This window comes from Solea solea, chromosome 20 (genome assembly GCF_958295425.1).
Source record: "Solea solea chromosome 20, fSolSol10.1, whole genome shotgun sequence".
NCBI classification, from domain to species: domain Eukaryota; kingdom Metazoa; phylum Chordata; class Actinopteri; order Pleuronectiformes; family Soleidae; genus Solea; species Solea solea.
In genome coordinates, this window is record NC_081153.1 from 18,352,164 (window position 1) to 18,375,692 (window position 23,529).

The window sequence follows — 23,529 nt, forward strand, 5'->3', positions numbered from 1 at the left end:
TCCAACTGGGCCGAATGCAATGGAATAGATAGACAGAATAATTACATATTTGCCTCTTTAGGTCTCAAATACTTTCAAGGCTGACCCTACCTTTGGGTCAGGTTCAGTAATGTCCGAGCTGCTTGTGCAGTACGCCGGACTGGATCGAGCTAGTGGCGGACGGGTCACGTAGAAAACTTCCCTTGACGAGCGGAGGTCTCGTTCTGCGTGGCGCCTCATGTTCAGGTTCGATGAGAGGGATTCTACCGCTGATACTCCAGTCGTAGGTGACGGCAGGCGAGAGATGTCGATTGAACTGCAGACACACAACAACAGAAAGAACCATAACGTGGTGGCAGATACACATCATCGGTATGGTTTCAGGTTGTGAGAAGTGAACTTTTGGTGAACCATTCTTCCTCACTTGGGCTGTCGTCTCAATTTATTCAGCTACCCACTACATTAATCTCCCAAATTCTGAAATAGCTCATAACACCCAGGTTGTGAACCACTGTCTTAACTGATAAATAAAACATTATTATAGACCAGATTCATTGAAAACTAGAGACAGAACACAAACCTCCACTAAGGCAACTCAGTTTCCCACAGTTTTCAATTCAACCAACAGGCAATTCTAATCCATATTACCACCAAAATCTAATAATCTCTCTCTTATACTGCTCCCAAACTGACAAACAAAGAGACCAATGCTACCAAAAACATGACCTCTTTGGAGGGAGTTAAACATTAAAAATAGTTTAATGACCATATGCACTTGCCATAGGATTTACTGGTGAGCAAAAACAACATGTTTTATTATGTGATGATTGTTCAACCATGCGTGGAAACCCTGCGAGGAGAACGCGTCTCAACCCCCCCCACACATGTTGTTTGAGTTGTCAAAAACATGTTTACTCCTGCAGATTTTTGTGCTTCCACAAACTGCTTGGTAGGAGGGACTCAAAATAGTAAACACAAAATAGCTTGGGCGAGCCCTCCGATATTACCTTCGTTCTTACTCTTACTTGAAGAGTTCACATTTAGGCAGTTAGGCTGTAATGAGAAGAACTTGTCTCTCGACAGCAGCAGAGTGCTGGTGTGAATTAAAACACAATAAAACAAAGTGCTTTAGGTGAGAGAGTGAACAGATGGTGCTTGCAGTTATGGATTGATTCATTATTGGCTTTTTGATATACAGCAGTTTTTTTTGTTTTGAGCTATTGAATCTCACTTATTGTGTATGATTGCTTCTTTTTTTTTTAGGTCTCACTGTTAATTACACCCATATGAAACTGTTATTCCTACATTAATGTGCAAGAGATGCAGAGTAGAAATCATGGTTATTCACACTATCCTGAAAAAGTCACATTTTACTATCAGCATGAAAGCATTTTGGTGTCCAAGGGAGCAGTTACAGGTCCAGTGTGGAACATTTAGGAGGGTTAATTAGCAGAAATTGAATATACTTCCCATAAGTACGTTTGTATAAGTACATAATCGCTTTAAATAATACTTTGTTTGATTTTTGGAGCCTTTGAATAAGCCTTTTTATGTACTTTGGACTACCAACTACCACAGTTTTTCGACAGCAGCCAAAAGAGACAAACCAGCCTTAGTGTGTGTTTCATGTTTTAAAGCTGAGGCTTCCAATGTAAAAGAAGAAAAAACTGTTCTACCCACATGACCGCAGGGCATAGACCAACAAAGAAGAAGGAGGAACTGACTAATGACTGGTAGGAGAGAGTTTTGAAAGAGTGTTTACATCCGTTCTGGAATGCAAAGGCCACCGTATTTCCCTGCCACAATGGACCTCTAACCATAGCATTCGTAAACTGAAGACAACAAACGAGTACACAGCAGATGAAACTGTGAGCAGTTACCTGTTTAAGTCTCGCATCATAAGGCTTTGGAAGTCAGAGGACATGAGACGATTGAAAGATGGTCGTGAGAAGAGTCGGTCCTTCGGTCGCTCTGGCTGGTGATTTGTGGGCATGTGAAGCTGCGGGTTCCTCAGGGCGACACTGATGTCATTCAGCAACCGTGGTAAAGGTCCCAGTTTGAGAATAGCATCCTAAAACACAGAGGCATTTTTTTCAACCCAAACCCGACCATTTACATTTTTGGACGTAAAGAGACTAAAGGTCCAACTAGTGATGACAATTAACATTTAACATCTTTGCTTTAGTGATGAGGAAACATGCAACTGTGCCAAGTTCAGGTACATACATACAAACAGTTACATAACCATATTTTCATTAACTGCTACTTGCCTTAACAATCAAACATCACCAATCTACATTAGATTCTTTTATTTTTCATTAAATGTCATAAGTTTTAGTTGTCAATCATGGGCCAGTTCAATAGCAAACCACTTAATAATAGTTCACTACTTCCCCAATGTGCTTCAGTAAAAATGCATTTAATGCGAAGGCAGAGCTGAATTCATGGTTTCTTGAATAACTTATAATTAATTTGATTAAGTAAATTTTCCCACGTCTTTCATCAGGGAGTGCATGGATGATTTAATGCGATCTTTTTAGATATGCAGTTAATTTAAACTTAGTTTTAAGGGGGAAAAAAGAAAGAATGGCGTCTGATCAGTGATTGAGCACAGACACGCAGAGTAGATCGGTGTATTACTAAAAAAAATAAAATCATTATTCAGTGTATTTTGCAGAATCATATTGTATTCTCACAGCCTGGAGGCAGGTGTTCGAGTACCGACCCATGTCCCAGCAGTCGGAAACCTCAGCTACATGACTCACTTCACCACTCTTAAAATTCAAAAGTCATTCAGCAACACGAGAGAGAAAAAAAAAAGCAATGAAAAGCATATCATATTACACATTTGGTCATTTATGAGGCAATTTAGGGCTGACTCCAAAAGTATTTATAACTTTCATTATATTTCATTAAATTAACAGTGCACACACTGAGGTTAAATATTAAGTACATCTAATTTCACCTCTTTTTTCCCAGAGTTTCAATAATACTCAGTATCTGTTGGATGGAAAAAGCTGCAGAAACCTAATTTTCCTCTCATTTCTCCACTTCAAAGTGTGAGACAAAAATCATAATAAATGTTTAATTGAAATGTGCTGGAGATTTATCACGTTGTTCCACCTACCTTGCTGAGCTGGCCCATGACTTCCCACAGTAAGCTGTGGAGCATGGACAACTCTCTGCCGAGGTCGATGTAGCCCTCAAACCCTCCAGCATTCCCTCCCGTCTCCATGTTGGAAATCTCATAAAGAAACTGCTGCATGGATCCCCACTCCATTTCCAGGAATTCATTCATGAAATACATGTATTCCTCCTTGGGTCCGAATCTGTGTGATAGGACACATGATTTGCAAAGAGTGAAAACAGTAAATTAATAAGTCTAATATCTAACTAGTTAAAGCTGCTGCTGAGTGAATCAGTTTAGTTGAAATGTGTCGAATAGCTACTGATCTAGAGTCAGTGAAATTGGTCTCAAATCTGAGAAAAACCATTAAAGCACTCCCAAAATTAAGAGTTTGACAACTCTCTGAGGCCAACCTGGTCATCACACGAGACAAAGGATTGAATAATTCTGTACAGAAATAATAATCAGTCCACTTCACTTTGCATATCTTTCAGCACATGTATGTAAGGTTATTACAGCTGGGCTCCATGACAAGTCGTGAATAAAGGCCACGAAACTGTGAACAATTCACAGGTGAATTTACCATCAAGTGTGATGCAAAAATTAAGACTCATCGAGTGATGTCAACCTGATGCTGTTTTTACGAACACGGTGACACCAAAATAACACATCATTTAAACGGCATTGATTTGTTTTATTCCTGTATATTTTATAGCAATGTAGTAATCGCTGCTTTAAAGTATCGCCAAACAAACAAACAAGTTAGCAACAAAACTTAGCTGCATATTTGTTGCAACTAGCAAGAAGCTAGCTTATTCTAGAACCTGTAAAACACATCATATTATCATTTATGGTCACTGTAACAACAGCAACAGTAAGGCAATCCTGCTGTTCACTTTCACTGTTGTTTTTGACTTTACACGTGGCACTGAAGCTAACTGCTAGGCTAACAGCAGCTTTAACATGTTCAGAAATTTAGATTAAAAATTAATATTAGCATATGGAGAGGGGGTGTAATGCCTCTGTGTAATATGAAAGCAATATTATGAAAGATGTTGCTTATAATGAAACCGTACTAATTAACTAACTTGCCGTTCCTCTCGCTGCATCTTTATTTTACGGCTCTCATTCACACTCAACGACTCGTTTCCAGAAAAAAAGTGAAGAAAACAGGAACTAAAATAAACTACTGAGAGAATGTTAAATTAACAATTTGTTGAATGTAATATTGTGTTGTTTTTTAGAGCTCAGTCAAGAGTTGGCGAATCTATGCAACTTGAGGGTGAATTTCTGATTAACATTTTGTCACATTGCCAATTAGCTGACCTGTTTCAGGAGAGTCTTTGATGTCAGATTCAAATGGCCTCTGCAGCTGTTCACTCACTCCTGGCACACGAAAATGAAAGCCCTGGCAGAGGCTTGTTAGTGAGCTCAGGCTGCAACTAACAACTATTTCCTTATTGTCTGTTAATTAGAAAAACATTCACTTGCCTGACTGTTGCGTCTGTAAATGGAAGATAATAGTGGAAAATATTGGCCGTTGCAAAGTGATGTCAAATTGCTTGTAAGACTCCAGAGGCCATAGATATGTAAATTAAAACAACACAAACCAGAGGAAATCAATATTTACGGCCACAAAAAGCATATCTGATTATCCAATTTCCTGAAATGTGGAGTCTATTATTTACAATTAAACATTTGACGTCTTTTTCTGGTTCCTATTTAGGTCAGTAATATTCAGAAAATGCCAATAAAGGGTTCAGAGTGAAGGTAAGCAGCTGAAAAGGCTCTGAGATTATTGTGGGTGAGTAATGACTTCCAGCCGCACAGTCAAAACTGCAAGCGTCTGTGAGACACACACAAGCATCAATGTCTCCCGTTCTAAAAATAAACTGAATCAGAAATATTGTTATCTTGCTGCTGGTGTAGAGGACGAGCAATGACAGAGACTCACTTGCTGAAGCTGGCCAGGTTCTGCATCACCTTGGCTATGAGCGTGAGTGTGCGGGACGTGCGTTCAGCGGGATACTCCTGCATCAGGTTGAACAGGGAGGGCGACATGATGGCTGGGCACATGAAGCGGAGGAACAGGGAGGAGCTGATGAGGCTGTCAGCCAGATCCTCTCTTCCACGCTCAGCACATCTGGCTCTCCATGAGGCGAAAACTTCCTTCAGCTCCCGGGGAAATATGCTGAGATAGAAACATAACTTTATTAAGCGCTGTCACGGAGAAGCAGGAGATAAATTTATGTATATGGAAAACGTCTGTACCCTGCTGAGGAGGAAGAGCATGCTCATAAAAAACTGTTTACTGATGAGTTTAATGATTATATCACTGGGAAAAACCCTACTATGTTTAGTTAGTTTAGTTTGCAAAAAAAATACTATTATGCAGTATACTGGTTTAAAAACCAAAATAATGAATGAGGAGGTACAATTTGAAACTAAAAAAATCGGTTTTCATCAACAACTAGAAAAGAAAATTCAAATTTCAGTACTGAAAACTGACCAGAGTGAGTTGATGATTTTGCAGAGTAAGAGCTCGCAGCACATGCGAAGGTTGGCTTGGTGGTCGGCTAGAACTGAAGGCGGGATGCGCATTGGGTCGACCTCACAGTTCTCCTCAGACTCGTATAAGGCTCGAATGAAGTCACCTGAAAGTTTTAAATCAGACTCTCGTTATGTTTCCAAAAATGCATTCAGTTGGATCTGGACAAATATGTTGCAAAACTGTGTCAAGAATACAGTAGTTTACAATCAGAACATCTGTGAATTTGACCTATAATCAAAATAATACCAATTAAATTCTTTGCATGTGGCTAAAATGTTGTCATTTCATTTTGTACATTTTTTTTGTACAAATTGAATCTATCTAAGTATTCGATTTACTCAGCAGGAGCTATGAAACACAGTGTTGTGTAGTTTCACCTATAGCATCCTTGAGGTATCTGTGACCGATCAGTTTGAGATACTCTTCCACGGCCTTAGTCGCGAGCGTGTTCTCCCGGAAGATCAAGTGCTCACGATCCATGAATCGATCCACTTCGCACATCGCCATGTCAGATAGGAACTCCTGAAAATAGATTAGGTGTGTAATTCAGTGAAGGCAAAATAAAGAAACTCTCCAATGGTATCAGTATAAACATAAAGAAACGGCAGTTTACGTGCATGTCAATTGTTTACCTTTGTTTTCCCCGTGCTTTGAAGGATGTGCACCAAAGCAAACGCCACCTCCTCTTTGCTTTTCACACTCAACAGCGGCTCCAGAACAGCACACAGTGTTCGGTAGTTGTTGGTTATGTACTCGGCAAACTCCTTGTACAGCTCCATTGGCAGGATGTTCATTGTCTGGTAGCGAGACTTAATACGCAGCGAGGCATTGATGACTTTGGCGCTTCCAACACCACCGCCTTTGGCCAAAACACTGGACTGTATCACTGGGTACCACTGCTCCACAAACTGCCGACCCGTGATGCTGGAGATGGGGATGCTGACCAGGCCTATGTATGTGCTTTTTTCCTAGATTATACAAAACAAAACAGCATGCTTTCATTAGTTTATTTAAGTTTCTTTTGATCCTTTTGTTTCAGTCTTCACCCGTCTTCACCTTGCGTCTCTTTTTGTCTGTTTCCTTGTAGAGGTGCAAGCGAAGGCTACGAATGGTTGGTAAATTGTTAAATTCAAAATGCTCGCCCCAGAAGACGGTGTCGGTCCGGGGTTTGCTGGTGGTGCGTGCGTACAACATATCATCCAGACACAGCTCACAATAGTAGCGTTTCTTAGCCGGGAGGTCTCGAGCTTCAATGATCCACAACTTGAGTACATTGTCCACCCTTCTGCTGTTGTCCTGGAAATGAAATGAGGAGTTCTATTACTGGATTATAACAGTCCTTATCCACATCTGTCCATGTTACACCTTATAGTACAAGAGAAGGTCAACAGGCGGGGACAAAAACATCTATTGTATCTACCTTGTTGGGTTTAACAGCTCGTTGAAGATTCTCAATCCACTTGTCTCTTTCTGAAGCTGAGCGGCAGGCAAAACATTTTGTCCCTGAATTGGTCGTCACCTTCAGTCAAAACAGACTTGTAGTAAATGTGTATTTACAGTGATATGATGCCTTCCATATGGGCAAACAACAATTGCTTTCAATTTACAAATCCTGAAATCCTGAAAAGAAAATCACAATTTCCCATCTTTAAAAACAACGTATCATACCTCAAAGCAGTACTCTTGTCCTAAAATACTAGAGTGGACAGGTTTGATTATGGCATCTTCATCCAAAACCAGGTCCAAAGCTTCCGCGGCACTGCTGGGGGACAGTAGGGATTCATGGGAGTGGGATTCTTTGAAGCTTTGCATCAAGCGAGTCCTTGTGAGAGAAGAAGAGATTTATTTACAATTCAATGTCAGATTTGATTTTACTGCTTCTTTATATAATCCAAAATAAGTCACTGCAGCCCATTCTCACAAGTCCCTTCTGTGATGTCAGTATGGTTCCTGAGACCAGATCCCTTTATAATGAGTTTATGGGAACGTTAAGACCACCAGATTTTGTAGAATTGATATAGCCTGCAACTGTGTAGATTTGGTAAGACTGCAGCAGTTACAGTCTGCTGGGAAACTGTGGTGCAGAGGATCCAACCTGATCTTTGGGTAACCTTTAGTGCAGGCCAGCTCTATCAAGGCGTAAAAAAGTGTTGGTGGAAGTGGAAGCATAAATGTGAGTCAAGACAGTCTCTCAGGCGAAGCGAGGTCACTAAGCCAAATGAAAAAAAATGTAGCAAGAACTTTCTTCTCCCGAGGCAGACCAAATTAAATCCACTATTGAACTTCAGTGTGTGTGTGTGTGTGTGTGTGTGTGTGTGTCAGTGTCATCATCTCATTCAGCGAGGGGGTGCCTGCCCTTTTGGGTTTAAGTGCAGCATTTTAGGTTGAGGTACAGCAAATATAAACTCACAGTTAATGAGTAGATTGATTTGCTGGCTGACAGCTGTAAGATACAGACGTGAAGTTTGGGCCTCTTATGCAGAAAGTATAGATCTTTAGATGATCCACTTGATTTAAGGAGATAAGTTGATTTGTGTTGTCAGCTTCAGTGAGATGAAAATCCCATGTCTGTATTTAAAAGCATGGGTTGCCAAACATGTGTGCCTCAAGACCCCCCGTATTATCCCAAAGTTCAATCACAATTTAGAGGAGGGCTGGAAATCATACTGCCAATAAACATCATAACCACGTCAGGGTTCATGTGGGCTAAATACGAGTAGACTATAAAATTAAGTTATTTTAGTGGCAATCTTTATTTATTTTATTTACCCTTTATTTACCCAGATAAAAGACCCATTGAGGTCAAGACCTCTTTCACAAGTCTTTAATAAAAATAGGAACAAACATTGAAATATAAAAGTGCAAGTAAATAGACAAATAAAGTGCAGGAGTTATGGTTGCAGTAACAATTTAAGAACATAGGCACTGTTCAATGGATTCCCAGATTGTCGCTCTTTTAAGATAGAGTGGAAAGCTCCCAGTGAAATAAAAGCTGATAATTTTAGTTCAGTTTGCAGGGTATTCCAAGCAGAGGTGGCAGAAGAAACTGAAAGCTTTTCTCCCCCCATTTCGGTCCGAACACAGGGAACAGACAGGTACAAAATGTCATTGGAACATAAGGCATAATGGCTTTTTGTTCTCTGAAGAAAAGTGTATAAATAAGCAGGAACCAAGCCAAGAAAAGCCTTATAAACCAGAGTCATCCAGTGTGTGTGCAGCTTCTTACATTCAAGGAAGGCATGGAAGCTTTAGCATACAGCTTTATGTTCCAATCCCTTATATGGGAGTCAGTGTAGCTACTTAGGTTACATTTAAAACAGTTTACCTGGTATAAAAACGTATCAGTACGCTCAATAATCCTAATTAACATGTTTTCAATTGGCATGAAGATAAAGATACACTTTTAAAAGGGGATAATGTGCCATGTAATTTATTAGGATGGATGAAGGATGCTAAGATCAGCTAAGCTAATCAAACCAGCATCTAATGAGTGGTATAATTTTTCTAATCCCAAGTCTAAGTGTCTGACTCTCAAAATGTGTAATTATCCATTTCATATTCTCTGAAACTCATTTTGAGAACTGATTAACTGAAAAAAAAGTGGAGTTCATCTGCACTGAAAAGCTGGAGCAACGACGTCATTATTCAAATTTGCTTTGAACACAAAGGACGATATAAGTGGGTGGTAGGAAGAACAGGGCACAAATTGGTTAATAAAGGGGAGAGTTTTTCAGAGACACCTGTTGGACTGTAAATGGCGAGCAATAATTGAAGGCCACATTTAAAGTCTGTCAGGGGTACAGTGCTGTCGCAGAGAGTGCAGTGTGTGAAATGCTTCGGTAAACCGACTTGGCAGCAGAAGTACAGCAGCTGTGTTTAAAACCTAGAGTGTGAGGTTGGATACTGAGGGTATTTAGCTAAGTCATCCTAACACTACTGAGTGAATTACTTGTGTGTGGGAAGAACTCAAGGCAGGCTGTGAAAGCAGCTGTCGGAGGCAGTGGTGGGAACCGGTGGATGTCTTTGGTCAAAGGGGAAGGTTTTACTGACATTAGCCCCAAACAACACCAAACTCTTCTTCAGTGCGTTAACCCCTCGGGATCACATATCACTTGTTTTATTTTGCTCGGGCTTCAGTGTTGGCTCGCATACTGCGTGAACAGCTAAACTCCACATAAATGGTTAGCGGGCATCCCCACCTGCCCTAAAAATGTCGAGAATACATCAGGGAGGGGGAAAAGTGTGCGGTCAGCGTTATATTTTTACTTTATGCCTCCCCCTTTCTACAACTTCACATTTCCCGTGTGTGCGTCATGACTGGATTGTGTGGAGACAGCATATAATTTTGATCACAATGCAAGCAAGATTCCTTTGAGATGTGACCTCACGACAGAAAACAAAACAGGAAGAAAGCACGTGAGAGCTTCTAAAGCTGCGAGCTATTTCCTCCTGACATGAACGGATAACAGAAATAAGAAAAAATTGAGCTTTTTTAGATTAAATGATCTAAATGTTACATTTAAACCTTATAAAAAGATCTAGGGTTTTTTGGTTCTGCAGAGCTGCAGGATCCAGATCCAGTTTTATAGGCATTGTAGCATTGGGTGTCACGATTCTACCAAATCTGATTCGATTTTCGATTATAAGGTCACGATTCACTTCCATTCTTGATCTTTTTCTCTCTCTTTTAGCGCCGATGGGTCTTCCATTTTTGCTTTTTGTAGTTCATTATAGTATTTTTTTTATATTCCCATTTCGATTGTCTATATGGTGGCACGACTGATATAATTTGTTTGCAATGTACCACACTAAGGCTTTATTGTCAATTTAAATAATTTATTAACAATATGAATGTAACAATAACCAGTCAATTGGAAACTAACTGTAAAAGAAAGAGAAGTCATAGAGAGTCATGTAGCTCTGTGTTGCCATGAAGGTACAGCAATCAGTTGTTAAGGTCACTAAATCTGCACTGACCTCCAGTAACATTATCATACATGGAAGGAAACACCTTTGTAGTAAGATATGACCTGCTTGGCATTTCATAGCGTGGTTGAAGTACCTTAATTAAACGTTTAAATCAAGGGTTTTCCACCACTGAATAAGGTTGCATGTCTGATGTCTACAAGCCAGCGCTTCAGTGCAAGTAGAATTCTGAGGAAGTTTCGCTCCAAATGAGGACAGAAGAATCACCCGTGTGTCAACGTTTTTCTTTGTAGGTCACAAGGGACACAAAAATACGACATCCTCTTAAGGCTCTTAAGGCTACCTTATTTGATGCACTTTGGAAAACATCTCACCATTAGATGTCCCTAATTCTTTCACACTGGACCTTTAACAATCACTTTCAGCACCATTATAGCGTCATTGTATTCAGCTCTTGTAAATTAATTAATTGTCTACTGCTTCCCTCTCACATTCACACAATTTTAAAATGTCCAGGTCACATCTGCATGTGGGAGGAAAACCAGAGAAAACCCATGCACATATGAGGTCAGACCGGGCCACAAACCCAGGTCCTTTTCCTGCAAGGCAACAGTGCTACCAACCATACAGCCGTGTGACCCGCTCTTGTAAATTAAAGCAGATTTTTCATCGCATTATCAATCCAGATTTTCTCAATCGTGTACGTCTCGACATCGTGTACACAGCAGGGCAAAAACACATTTCCTCTATGCCACAGTGGCTCCTCTCTTTCACTATTAACACATAGGTGATACAGGTTGCGGTAAGCTTGTTTGGAATGCAGCACAACATCCCCGCATTGCTACCTTTCACAGACACATCTGGCAGCTAACATAATACCTATTCCAGTGAAAAGCACAGCAGCGATAATGCCACACAAAGCTATTCGAAAAGTTAGCCTCATGGGAATGACCTGAATTCAAAAACACCAACTGACAACACATGGGAAAATTCTAATATTGTCATGCTGTTTGCCTGACTCACAGGTTAAGAGCAGTATCCAATGATAGGTTATTCTATTTGCAGCACAATCATGCATGAACTTTCTTCTTTGTGGACATCGATAAAAAACACTTCTGCCATCTATCCTTTTCCGCATGGAGATACTAGAGCCCACCGTGCCGTATTCTCCCTGGATTTGCGTGTGCTTGATTAAGGGTATTGTTGATGCTGTATTATTGTGTGATCTCAGGGCAGGCTGTGACATAACAGGCAGCAGGCACTGAGGGTTCTTTATGAATTACAGACATTTACAACAATGGGCATTTTGCTGATTTTTCTTTATTGCACACGAAAAGGCAGTTAAGGAAGCTTTTGATTTGATTAATAAATATTCACAAAGCCACAAAGTGCAATGTTTTTAGTAATATGTATCCTAGGTCAAGTAGGATTATATTTATTATGCATGCAATCAACTGGCAACCTTTTGGCTTGGCGTTTGCCCAGAACACACTGGGACAGAGTCCAAACCCCCCATGAGTCTCACTTACATTATGCAGCCAGATGAATGGTTCTATCATATGAAATTTTATGATGTCTTTACACAGTAAAGTTGTATTACCTCTCTTGGTCGGCACTACGGAATCGGGGCAAAATCATTTGTCTGAAGCTGCTGGTCCGGTCCAGTTTGGGCTGACTTTTGGCCCTCTTGATGGAACCCTTTAACCTTCGATTGAGAAAACTCTGGAATTGACAAGAGATTCCATTCCATTACAGATGATAAGAGCAGAGTAAAATCACTGCTCTAACCATTATAAAATACTGTACTGCATAATTCAAAGAATATCCATCATTAACAACTGGGCCAAGCTCAAATAATATATGCAACGAAATTTTAACATTTCTTTATTGATGAAAGTGTAAATCTTAAATGAGGCATTAAATAAATTGGCTTTGCTCTCCATGCGAGAATGACTAATTTACAATATCAGAGTATGCTTCCCCCCCCCCCTAAAAAAGGAAAAGGAATACATGTGTCTCTGCTGCACTCACCGGCTGTCTGAAGGGCTGCGGGGTGGCATTTGGAGGGGTCTCCATGCTTGACTGTCTTACAGAGGCAAAACTTGCCCTGCGAGATTGGTCTTTAGGGACAAAGTGTCATAAAAAGAAGGAAAAAAAGTGGTTATTATCATGAAATACATAGATAAAAGGTTATTCTAACAGCAACTGATTTTGGTTTAATTTGTACCTACATTCAGTTCCAGACTCTCCTTAAAATACATACAGTAGTATATATCACCTGTGTAAACTCTACACAAACTGCCATCAAACTTTGACATATTATTAATTGTGTAAACAAAATCTCCACGTCACAGACAATTAGTTTCCCATAGCAGAAGAGACAATGCATAAATAATTACATTATATAATAACAAAAACAGCATGGCAACAAGCAGCAATTTATGGGTTCTAACTTTTTTTTGTACGTATTGGAATGTTAATGATATCGATCACAGTTTGTAACTGGAAAAGTTAAATTATGACCTCTGTTCATTACATATTGGTCTCCATGTTGTTCATAGTGACAATTTTAACCTCGCATTAGTGTCTGCAATCAATCAGTAATCAAACATGACAGGGAAGTTGACATTACCGTCATTTCACAAAGGTTTTGTTGTCAAACCGACTGCAAAATGTACACTGTACTACTGTGTATCATTCCATATTAGACCTACACTGTCACAGAAGATAAATTCTGGGAATATATGCACATAACCTTATGTTTAAGTAAGGCAAACTACGCCCACATCATAAAAATCAATATAAGTCACTTCAAAATTGTGTTCCTCAACACCACATTTCATTGTATTTTTGCTGCCACCTATAGGTGAGGTTCAAAATGCTTTTAGTGGCATTTTGTTTTTCAAATAATAATAATAATAATAATAAGCATACATGAAGCTTGGCCAATCTCCTGCTAAATGCCATCATTGGCCTATGGACAAGTTTCGTACAACAGCAAAAAATAATTACAGAGGCAAAACATGTTAAATGGCAGAATTCATTACATTGCAGCTGTTTCAGTCATGCATACAAAGAATAACAGTGTCAGAAGTCACAACAAAACACACACACACTAATCACAGCTACCAGCACATCAACAACACAGAAAAGTGACGCTCAGGAACAAAGACAACGGTGTGACGGCATGTGCATATTGTCTACGAAAGCAGCTATTTATGCCTCGGCCGTTGGAAAACTTTTCTTATTTAAAGCCAACATATAATGACGCACATCCTGTCGAGACAACCGTATACAGAACTATACCTCGAAGGAAACACTCTTATGAGTCATCTTCAGCCTGACTTTAGGCCTCTGCAAACTCTGGAACATGGTGATGGATCTATAAAAGTGTATGCAGCTATCTGGAGGGAATTAGATCTGATGCTTCCTTCTTCCCTCCTCAATATGACTGGGTGCTGACTAAGGAAGATGGGGCCAGTGCAGAAGCACATCTGTGAATAATCCAAAATCCTTATCTTGCCAAATAAAGAAAAACACAAGTGCAAGAGTTGTTTTATAAACAGCAGAATGGAGGCAAATAGGTCCCATGTGTCTCCAATTACCGAATCTGAACGCTAATAAATTCCAAGTGGTGCTTCCTTTCCCCATTTCCTTCCTGTTTACCCTACTTCCCCACCTTTTTCAGACTTAAATCTCCACCCATGTGTCCACTTAGTTTGATCCAAGTAAGTCTGGTACTTTCCCCAGTGACGGCCACTACCTCATGACAGAGAACCCAATCAAAGTTCACTCGTTGGGACGGAGAATGAGGACGCTATAGAAAGCCTCTGTATTAAACTAGTCTTTAACATGCTGCTCTGTTTTTAAACTTATTTCTGTTATCTTATTAGTTTTTTGTTATCACTTAATTATATGCCGTCTGTCCAAAAAACCTTTGCACCTTAAAAGTTTTTAAATGTGTCTTTTACAGTATGTTTATTTCAAAGTGATAAACTAATTCTGATTCATGAAAAACAGGGACACGAAAATAGTCGATTGATAGAATAGTCGACACCGCATGTAAAACAACTCATAACTTAAATTGTCATGTGGGAAAATGTGGGAAAACACGAGGTCAACTGTCCCATGCTAAGACATGCGACTGTTTAATAGAAATGTTTGGGCACATCATTCGCTACCAATTAGAAATTGGGGGCAGAACATAACAAAATTCCCCTCCTCTCAGTAAAATCAGATATTAACATGATGTCTTTCTAAAGGGAAAACAAAATAATGAATCACAGCACAGCACATATCAGGGGTTTGTAATGGCAGCACTACAGAGTGGCGGTGTTTGTGTAATTAAAATCATACATTTGATCCTTTTAAGTGTGGGATAACATGTCAGTGAATCATCTATAGGTTGTCTCTTAAAGCAAAGCATGTGATCAGGTTTCTTGTTGTTATTCAGTCCGCCTTTCTATTTTTATCTGTGATTCATCTGTCAGGGTAATTTTTTTTTTAGAAATTGCCCATTACCCAAAGGAGCGTTTCCCCATTTGCTACAGAGAACCAAGACACTCTGTCATCCTATGATTTCCCAGCTCCCTAAGCCTGTAAATAGGCTACTCTCCAGGTTCCATTCTGAATCCTAGCTAATTGTTTGGTATCCATGGAAACAACTCCAAGGGCTTCTACTTGAACTGTAGAAGATATTGGCACACAACTGCACAATAAAGATGGTGAAATAACTAGAAATGCCGCACAAGGCCGCGCTGCTGCAAACGCAACACACATACGTGAACTGATCAGACGTATTGGATGTCCAGGGGGACATCTTTCAGCAGCATCTGTCTCACTTCTCAGAGGACGAGCTACACCGAACTGATCTAAGCATTCTGACGGGCAGATTTAGCATATTTCCAGTTTTAACATCACTGCCTCTTAATAAGTCGCCTGCACCATGAGGTGCTGTAAGTAAATGTATATATTTTAACACAAAGATGTGTTCACATGGGCTATTCTGAATGTAAATTGCTGTCAGGACAGAGTGTGTGGGTGGCAACAGCCTCTAGCTAACTGAGATACAGAGGGAGAGAAAGACAGAAACAGGAAGACTGAGTGGGTGTTAGAGAAACATACTCAACATTTACAGTAGATCTCTCTGTTAATACGTATTTGGAAACCGTCTTGTTAATAACGTGAATAAAATAACATTTTTCATGAGCCTTGTTACAGTGCAAGAATAGCAGTAAGCTCAGAGTGATCATGACATTAAGAGCCCAATACAAACACAAACCATATAATTAAGTGATTAAAATCCACAATTTATATTCCAAAATATGTTGAAAAAAATAAATAAATAATCCAACCTGCCCATGGCACAGTCAGTAAAAATCATTGCACAATAGAGATGAATCAAACAAATATGCTAATTGGTACTGGCACATTTCATTTGATTAAACAATGAAAATGCATACGTCTTCTACAGCCTTATCCTAAACATGAGGGTTTGTGGGGGTGCTGTGCCAATCTCAGCTGACAGGGCAAAACGCAGTGTACAACGTGGACAGATCACCAGTCCATCACAGGGCGTAAGCAACGAAAATGTTTTATAGAAATAAATCCACTGTAAGAAATGTCTGAGTGGAGGGGGTTGCAATGTTGTCGTGCAATGAAGGACAAATGCTTTGTTACTTAAGTACAAAATTCATATATCTGTACTTGACTTGGTTATTTTATCTTTAACCTTTACTACATTTCCTAAATGAGTATATTTTTACTTCAGTACATTTCCTCTATCTTTGTTACAACCAGATAAAATCAGAAGAAGAGTTGTAAATGGTCTGTATTAATATAGCGATTTTCTATAATTGAATTGTAAATGTCATTATACTTTAAGACTTTTACTTTAGTAATAATATAAAAAGTGACTTAAACTTCTACCAAAGTAATTTTCTGGTAAGATACTTGTACTTGTACTCAAGTATCCCTTTTAGGTACTTTATACAAGACTGTGGGGTTGTGATATTAATGTCAGGAATAGGCTAAATGCTAATGCCTAGCATGCTAACATGTATGCTAACATGTTGATGTTTGTATAGTGTAGTCAAAATCTGTTTTTAGCATTTTAACATTTGCTAATTAGCACTACACACATCCCACATTTGAAGTAGTGAATAGTAGCTTTTTTTCTACATTGTGGTTAAATGAGGAATTAACACATTATCATCATTTCTGTAAACCAACCTGGGACACAGACACTCGTTGCTGACACAGAAGGGTTGATTAAGAATCAGACCTTTGTCTGGTGGCTTTTCCACCTTCTTCTCTATGGAGCTCCCCCTACAGTTAGAAGTACATATTACCACTGTAAACATGGCTTTCATCAGGGACAGAGGGAAAACGGTTTCAGCCACACAGTTAAATACAGAATTGCTTAATTTTGCATAACACTTTGTGTAGCACTTAATATTAGCATTAGACGGCGTTTTCTGTCTGGTAACTGAAGTTTGTAAACCTTTCACCCTCCTACACCAAAGTCCACATAGAAAAGCAGCATTTTTATCTCACTAAAGACACAGGAATTGCTGGTCTACTGCTGTCTTGTTGGGTAAATGTGTGTTTTTTTAGGTTAATGACCTGAAAGGACTTCAAACACTGAAGTCAAGCACCAGAGTCACAAGATACATTTGGACTTAGTGATGGAGGCAGCAGTGGATCAACGACTCCTGTGTGCTCTAAAGTAAAATCACTGATTTTCCCTATGGAGTTTGTTGTGGGGAGAAATCAGTTAATAAATTGGTTTTCAGTCAAAAAAAAGCTGTCTAATTAAAATATTGTATACCAAAGCAGGTATAGATTTTTTATTAGATGAGCCATTTGTTAAGTGTCTACAATCAGTTTTCCCTTCTGTCCCAGCTGGCAGTCATGTGATCAGTGACAGTGTCCAGGTCTCAAGCTGGTTCACAGAAGCAGTGGCAGTTTTAATATCAGTATCACATATAAATACACTTTATTATCCCTAGATAAAAATAAGGATAAAAGTCAGGGGACCACTAATGCCAGTAGCACACATCCTTTGACCATCAAATCAAATACACTGTTTGCTGTTAAAATACTTCAATGTGAACCAAAATAGTGAACAAATGGCCTAAACCTGACATCATCATAATTCTACTCTTCAAATACAGTATGTAGAACACTGGAATTTACTCAGTACTTTCTTAGCTGAGGGAAAATCAATAAGACAAAGGTTAAATCAGTGCCTCATCTACAGCAATTCCATCCTAAATACTGCCTGGTTGGTGGCTTCTTCTTTTTTTCTTTTCTTTTTTTTTAAAAGAACGGCTCAAGATTCAGTGTGAGGGAATATTCACACATATATTACAAAACAGTTAACAGCCCCACACAGTTTCACTTGTCTGCAAAGTTATTTTAGAGTTCCACTGTGTCCTCTCAAGCTAGTTTGTGCCACACAGAAGACACAGCTATGACTAAAGAAATAGCATAGCCAAAATGATTCCCGCAGAGAATACTGCAGGGCTTTTTATTTTTATTTTTTTTAAAGTCTAGGTGATAGGAGTGTTAATTTCAGCATTATATTACAAATCCTTCTTATTCATTTTCCGATTGTGGTTGGTGACTAGTGCGGTTAAGTTTCGTTTGATTATCCTTTTGATGTTCATGTGGAGCCTGCGTAACTTACTTGTGTATATGTGTAGCATGACAGGCTGAAATATCTGTGTTTTTACTCGACACTGTGCTCCTCTACTTTAGTATGCTCGCATAAAAATCCATCATCTTCTTTTATGCTGATGTCACCGTGCATCTCAAAGGAGATTGAGTAATAAAACATTGTCTCTTGTATTTCACTGCTGTGTCACTCTTTGATAGCTGACACATTCATTCCGTTTCATGTCATGTGTTCGTTATGAGTCGTCTGCAATAGTTTGAGCACTACAAATTATAAAAGTAACTGAACACACACACACACACAAATACAAAAACAATCCCGTTCTGTCTGGTTTGGAGTATCTGACAACTAGGATTCTGACGGGCGGATGTCACACTCGTGTCATATGGAGGTCTCTGTAATTGCCATCATTCCACCATTCAAATAACGTTCATGTCAACAAGCAACCGGTCATTATGGCTGGGAATTTGCTATTTTGTGAAGAGCTCAACGTGTCAAGGTGACCCAACTGAATCGTACTTTAATGCTGCTGTGAACATACTATAGTCACCCTACTGCAGGAAATCCAAACATCTGGACAAATGCATGATCATTTCATTGTAGGATATTTCATATTTGACGGCACAGATAATTCTTAATGTAGGATCTAATCTGGTCAGGCTTTCTATTCATTGTTTTGGTCCAAATATATATGTACTGGAAACATTTCATTGTGCACTGATGATTATACATTTCAGAAAATAATAACAAGCTGCTGCTGCTGCTACCAATAATAATTATAGCTCACATCTGGCATATAGTAGTAGCAGGAAAATGTAAAAAGATATTTACAGTATTCTTTCATTTTTACATTACAGTTAAAACAGTCACTCTTAAATGGATAATTCTATAACTATAAAAAAAATTAGGCTAATAACTGAATCTCTACTGTATGCAACAATTATTCCACAGTTTAATAAACCACACCTTTGAAAAAGGTGAGTTTATATTTAGTGTACCGTTGCCTTATAGAGTTTTGGTTTTATGTCCTCAGGTAAATAAATCTCGATGACATTTGTTGAATTTGTAAAGCCGGCTTTGACGTGAAAACTTTTACAGCCACTTTGAGTTTCGTGAGCAGACATTTTGTGGCATTAGGTGGAAACAAACAGAAGTTTCAGACGAGGATATCCCGACTGCTCGGCATACACACAAAAAATCAATACCTGCATGTACTGTATACAAAGCTTTTTTTAATGTGCTGTCATACACTCTCTACGTACAAGACAACAGCTGCTGAAAACAGGCAGTGCACAGTTAGTGTAGCGAGTTGAGGCTATTCATTAACCGTGAGCCGTCAAAACAATCAGTCTGCATGAGTGACAGGTGCTGCATCAACCTCATGGCTCTTTGACACGCCGGCAGCATCGCCCCGGAGCTTTGACACGGTTTAAGTGTGAGCAGTGATTCACAGAACGAGCATACAGACACATTCACAGCTGACACGGACAGAGTCCACTCTTCTCTCTCAGCCGCTGTATTTTCAAACGCAGGGTGAATAAACATCAGGGCTTTTGTTGACTACCTTTAACTGCCTTTTAATGGCAAACATGGAGCAGTTAATGTACAGTATGTATTTGTACTTGCTCAATTATGCATATTATCTTATATACATACTATGGCTGGGACAATATGCTTTTATAATGATTGGATTGTATCAATGACAGCGATTTGGAGCAGTGGTGCATATGGAATGTTCTTTTAATCCTCTTATGACCATCATTTGTTTTGAGTTTATGTATGCTGTATAATTGTCAAACATGTTCAGTGAGTGAGTGCTGCTTTCTGCCCCTTTTTCCAGGACAACTTTCACTTTCCATATCTGGCAGTTATTCGACCGTTTAGGGATTACAGTGCTGAGAAGCTGACGTCACAGACGTGTGGCGCGCTGGTGAATCTTGTCTGTGATTGGACGCTCGTTCTGCGGAAGTCCCGAATGACTCCATTTCTCTGCTTTCTGGTATCTATCCATCCATCCATCCATCCATTCATCTTCTACCACTTTATCCTCCACATGAGCCAAATCCTGTTGGCGACGACACAGCTCATAGGGGGTTAATTAAAGCAGACCTTTACGACCAGCGCTTTCCCACCTTCTTCTCTATGGAGCTCCCCCTACAGTTTAGGAGTACATGTTTTTATCAGTCCATCCATTGTTTACCACTTTATCCTCACTCTAGTAAAAACCTCACAGCTGACAACTGTGCGTTTGCTTTCATTGGAGCCGACTTCTGTGTTTTTTTCAATTCTCGTCTGAATTCGCCTGAATGGCGGTCCAAGTTTAACCCGTGTGTGACCCCTCGCTCAGTCAGACAGTCATTTCCTCTTCCTCGCCTCCTCCGACTACGACCCTGTCACGATGAACGTCTAAAATAACACTTATCACTGCCTTGATCTTATAGCTGGTACCTGGCTTGTGTGTAGTGACGCGAAGCAATTTGCGAGACTTCGTAAGACCTCCGAATTCTGAGGACTCCGGGTCGGCAGCCCTGATCTTGCAAGGCTGGTTTTCCCGTTAACAGACAGTCGTGTCCCCACGACAAGACATTCAACCATCACCAATGACTCAGAAGCTGGTAAATTAGGGTAAAATTCCTGCATAGTCCTGCTTTCACTGCTACATTTAGCTATTTAATCAGTGTGGGGTTGTTGTTTTTACCTTTGAATACTCAGTACTCTGTGAGCTAGTGATGTAAGAAAATAAAATAAAATGCTGGGCCAAAGTAAATATAGACTTCAAAGCAGGACAGCATGTCTTCAAATGAAACCGAGAAATGTCTTTTCAAAAGCCTGGATTGCAGATAACACTGATGAACACAACCTCCAGTAATGTATGACGTAAATTGGCAAGTGCTGCTTTTAGCTGATTGTGTTCATCAATCTAGCAGAACTGTGATGATTCTAGGGGAGAAAAAAACTGTTTTAAAATCAAGATATATCAAGTTAAGTTAATCTTTTTCCCCCACCCCGATACATACTCATGTGCCAGGTAAAGTTGAGCAAAATCAGGTACTTGTGACGCTTCCGACTGTGTTCAGAGCCACTCTCTGGTGCTATGTTTAGAAGCAGCAATGTAATCGAGTAAGACGAGCAGAAGAGATAGAGCTGCAGGATTTTAAAGCAGAAGTGGGCGGAGGGGTTGAAGAATCAGGGGCAGTGTGGGCATGAGGGAGCCACGGGAAAGAACCTGCCATAGCCTTCAAAACAGACCAGATATTTTTGGAGGAACTTTCTCTCTGGGTCAAGAGAGAAGGGTTTTGTTTTGGGTTTTTTTTTAATGTAAATGCTTTATAAAGTGGAGAAAGACCTGAGAACAGTCACCTCTATAAACAGTGTGAAGTTGTTATCCATCATGGTGTTACCAACATCCCTGTCGCTCTCTTTCTCTCTCTCCTGCCTCTCCCTCTGCCTGTGTGTGAGCCAGCCGAGGGGAATGTGGCCTAGTTACCATAGGAACATGTTTGTAGTTTGTGCACTGCTCTCCATGAAACTACCTTCATTTTTTACTAATGTATTTATAGGCATTATTGCTGCGCTTGTAAACGAGAACTCCCAAATGAAAGAGCTAAAAAAAAACAAAGGGTGAAACTAAATCTGAAGCTGCGCTGAGGGACTTGTTTTAATCGTCGCCATCGTAGTTCACGTTGAGGGGATTTTCAACCAAGACTTCTCCGACAGCACTGTTTGTTTGTTCAAAATGAAACATCTGCTTTACACGCTGCACAAACTAACTCAGATGTTTCCTCGTCAAGCCCCTGCAGGAAGCAGCGATGGCTGCCTTTATCTGGTGAAGTAAAAAAAAAACAAAAAAGGGCACAAAGAAGAGGAAACTCAGAACGTATCCAAGCTTGAGAAAAACCGCTATCAAACCTAGAGGATGTCAAAATAAAAGGCTGGGAGTGCGACAAAGCACGGCTCAGAGTGAGTGATGCTCGGGTGTGTGAGTCTTCAGTATATTAACAAAGCTTTATAAGTCTGAAAAGGACTGGAAAACCAAAGCAGAGAGACACAGCTGAAACAGAAGTACATCATACAGAACGTCAAACATTTCATTAACCAGCGGAAACAGCGGCGTCAATGCATCTCGGCGGATCAACGGGGAAACACATACAGCACACACACACAACAGAGAAACGTCAAGTTGGACCACGACAGACTGAAGAACCACAGTCGGCACAGCTGACAGAGGAGGAGAGTGGACAGGTTCTGATCTTAACGGACTCACTTGGGGTTAAAACTCCAGGTCCGCCACAGCAGACCTCCGCTTGACCCACCAACCCAAACTGACTCTGATGCGGCAGCCACGTCTTTGAAGATGTGTCCATGCAGCTATGTTGGCACAGACAAGTTGTTTTTACTTAAATATTAGATATGGACTGACATATACAGGAAAAAGAAACAGAGTGGGGGAAAAAAATGTGTTAACAAAGCTAAAAAATCTCAACTGTTACTTTCCAACTTTTAACTTCAGTTCGGTGCGGGGGGGGGGGGGGGGGAGCACCGTTTCTCACACCACAGCTGACAAAACTGCGAGCCGGTAAATTATTAAGCTACAGCTAAATTGTCACAGCTGCCTTTTATTGACTCGAAGGGCAAATGTCACAATGCTTCTTAACCACATGCTGTTACTATGATTAATTGATGAGCATTGCTACAGATACACACACACACACACACCAGCACATTAGTATTCATGTCTTCCATTGCTCGTTCACATTCAGGAGACACATTTGGTAAAAAAACCAAAAACAGCAATAAAACAACCGTCTCAAGACAAGTCTAGAAACTATGTAAAAATAAGAGACATGGTCGCTTCCTTTACCTTGAAACCCCTGTAGAAAGTAAGATTCTCATGTTTTTAAATCTAAAGGTGCTATATAAACACTAGGAACGTATATTCAAATGTTACATGTGTAGTGTTTTCAACAATATTCTATCGTCAACTGTTAATATTGATGTCTTCAGTTTTGAAGTTATCACTCTTATGAGTTGAGAGTTGTGAGGAAAACCAGCTGCACACTCGCTTACTGAGTCAGTAAAGAGGGATTCTACAGGAAGTAGATCATTGTTAGATTGTGTGAAGTGGAACAGAGGCACAGGATGGAGAATTACAGGAAGGATAAAAGTACTTTGAGTAGTTTCTGTTGAGTTAATCTCCAAAAAATTGGATGGGCAAGCGCTGCATGGCACGAGGCTAAATAAACATTTGAAGATTGCAGGTCAGGCGTC

General features: G+C 39.8%; 1 protein-coding gene across 4 annotated transcripts in view; it reads right to left on the reverse strand.

Annotated features, from left to right (window-relative positions):
* LOC131447387 (ras/Rap GTPase-activating protein SynGAP-like) overlaps nucleotides 1-23,529 on the reverse strand; it is a 38,874-nt gene that overhangs the window by 12,352 nt on the left and 2,993 nt on the right. For 2 of the 4 annotated variants that reach the window (XM_058619137.1, XM_058619135.1), the window contains exons 2-14: nucleotides 22,526-22,629; nucleotides 12,615-12,703; nucleotides 12,184-12,305; nucleotides 7,326-7,479; nucleotides 7,078-7,176; nucleotides 6,714-6,974; nucleotides 6,290-6,625; nucleotides 6,035-6,179; nucleotides 5,616-5,760; nucleotides 5,061-5,297; nucleotides 3,107-3,308; nucleotides 1,860-2,050; nucleotides 91-295 (exon numbers count right to left, since the gene is read on the reverse strand). In XM_058619137.1, coding sequence (XP_058475120.1) covers nucleotides 91-295; nucleotides 1,860-2,050; nucleotides 3,107-3,308; nucleotides 5,061-5,297; nucleotides 5,616-5,760; nucleotides 6,035-6,179; nucleotides 6,290-6,625; nucleotides 6,714-6,974; nucleotides 7,078-7,176; nucleotides 7,326-7,479; nucleotides 12,184-12,305; nucleotides 12,615-12,703; nucleotides 22,526-22,625 — 2,286 coding nt within the window. In that variant the 5' untranslated portion in view covers nucleotides 22,626-22,629. The remainder of the gene's footprint in view (nucleotides 1-90; nucleotides 296-1,859; nucleotides 2,051-3,106; nucleotides 3,309-5,060; nucleotides 5,298-5,615; nucleotides 5,761-6,034; nucleotides 6,180-6,289; nucleotides 6,626-6,713; nucleotides 6,975-7,077; nucleotides 7,177-7,325; nucleotides 7,480-12,183; nucleotides 12,306-12,614; nucleotides 12,704-22,525; nucleotides 22,630-23,529) is intronic. The other 2 variants (XM_058619136.1, XM_058619138.1) reach the window with 2 other exon arrangements.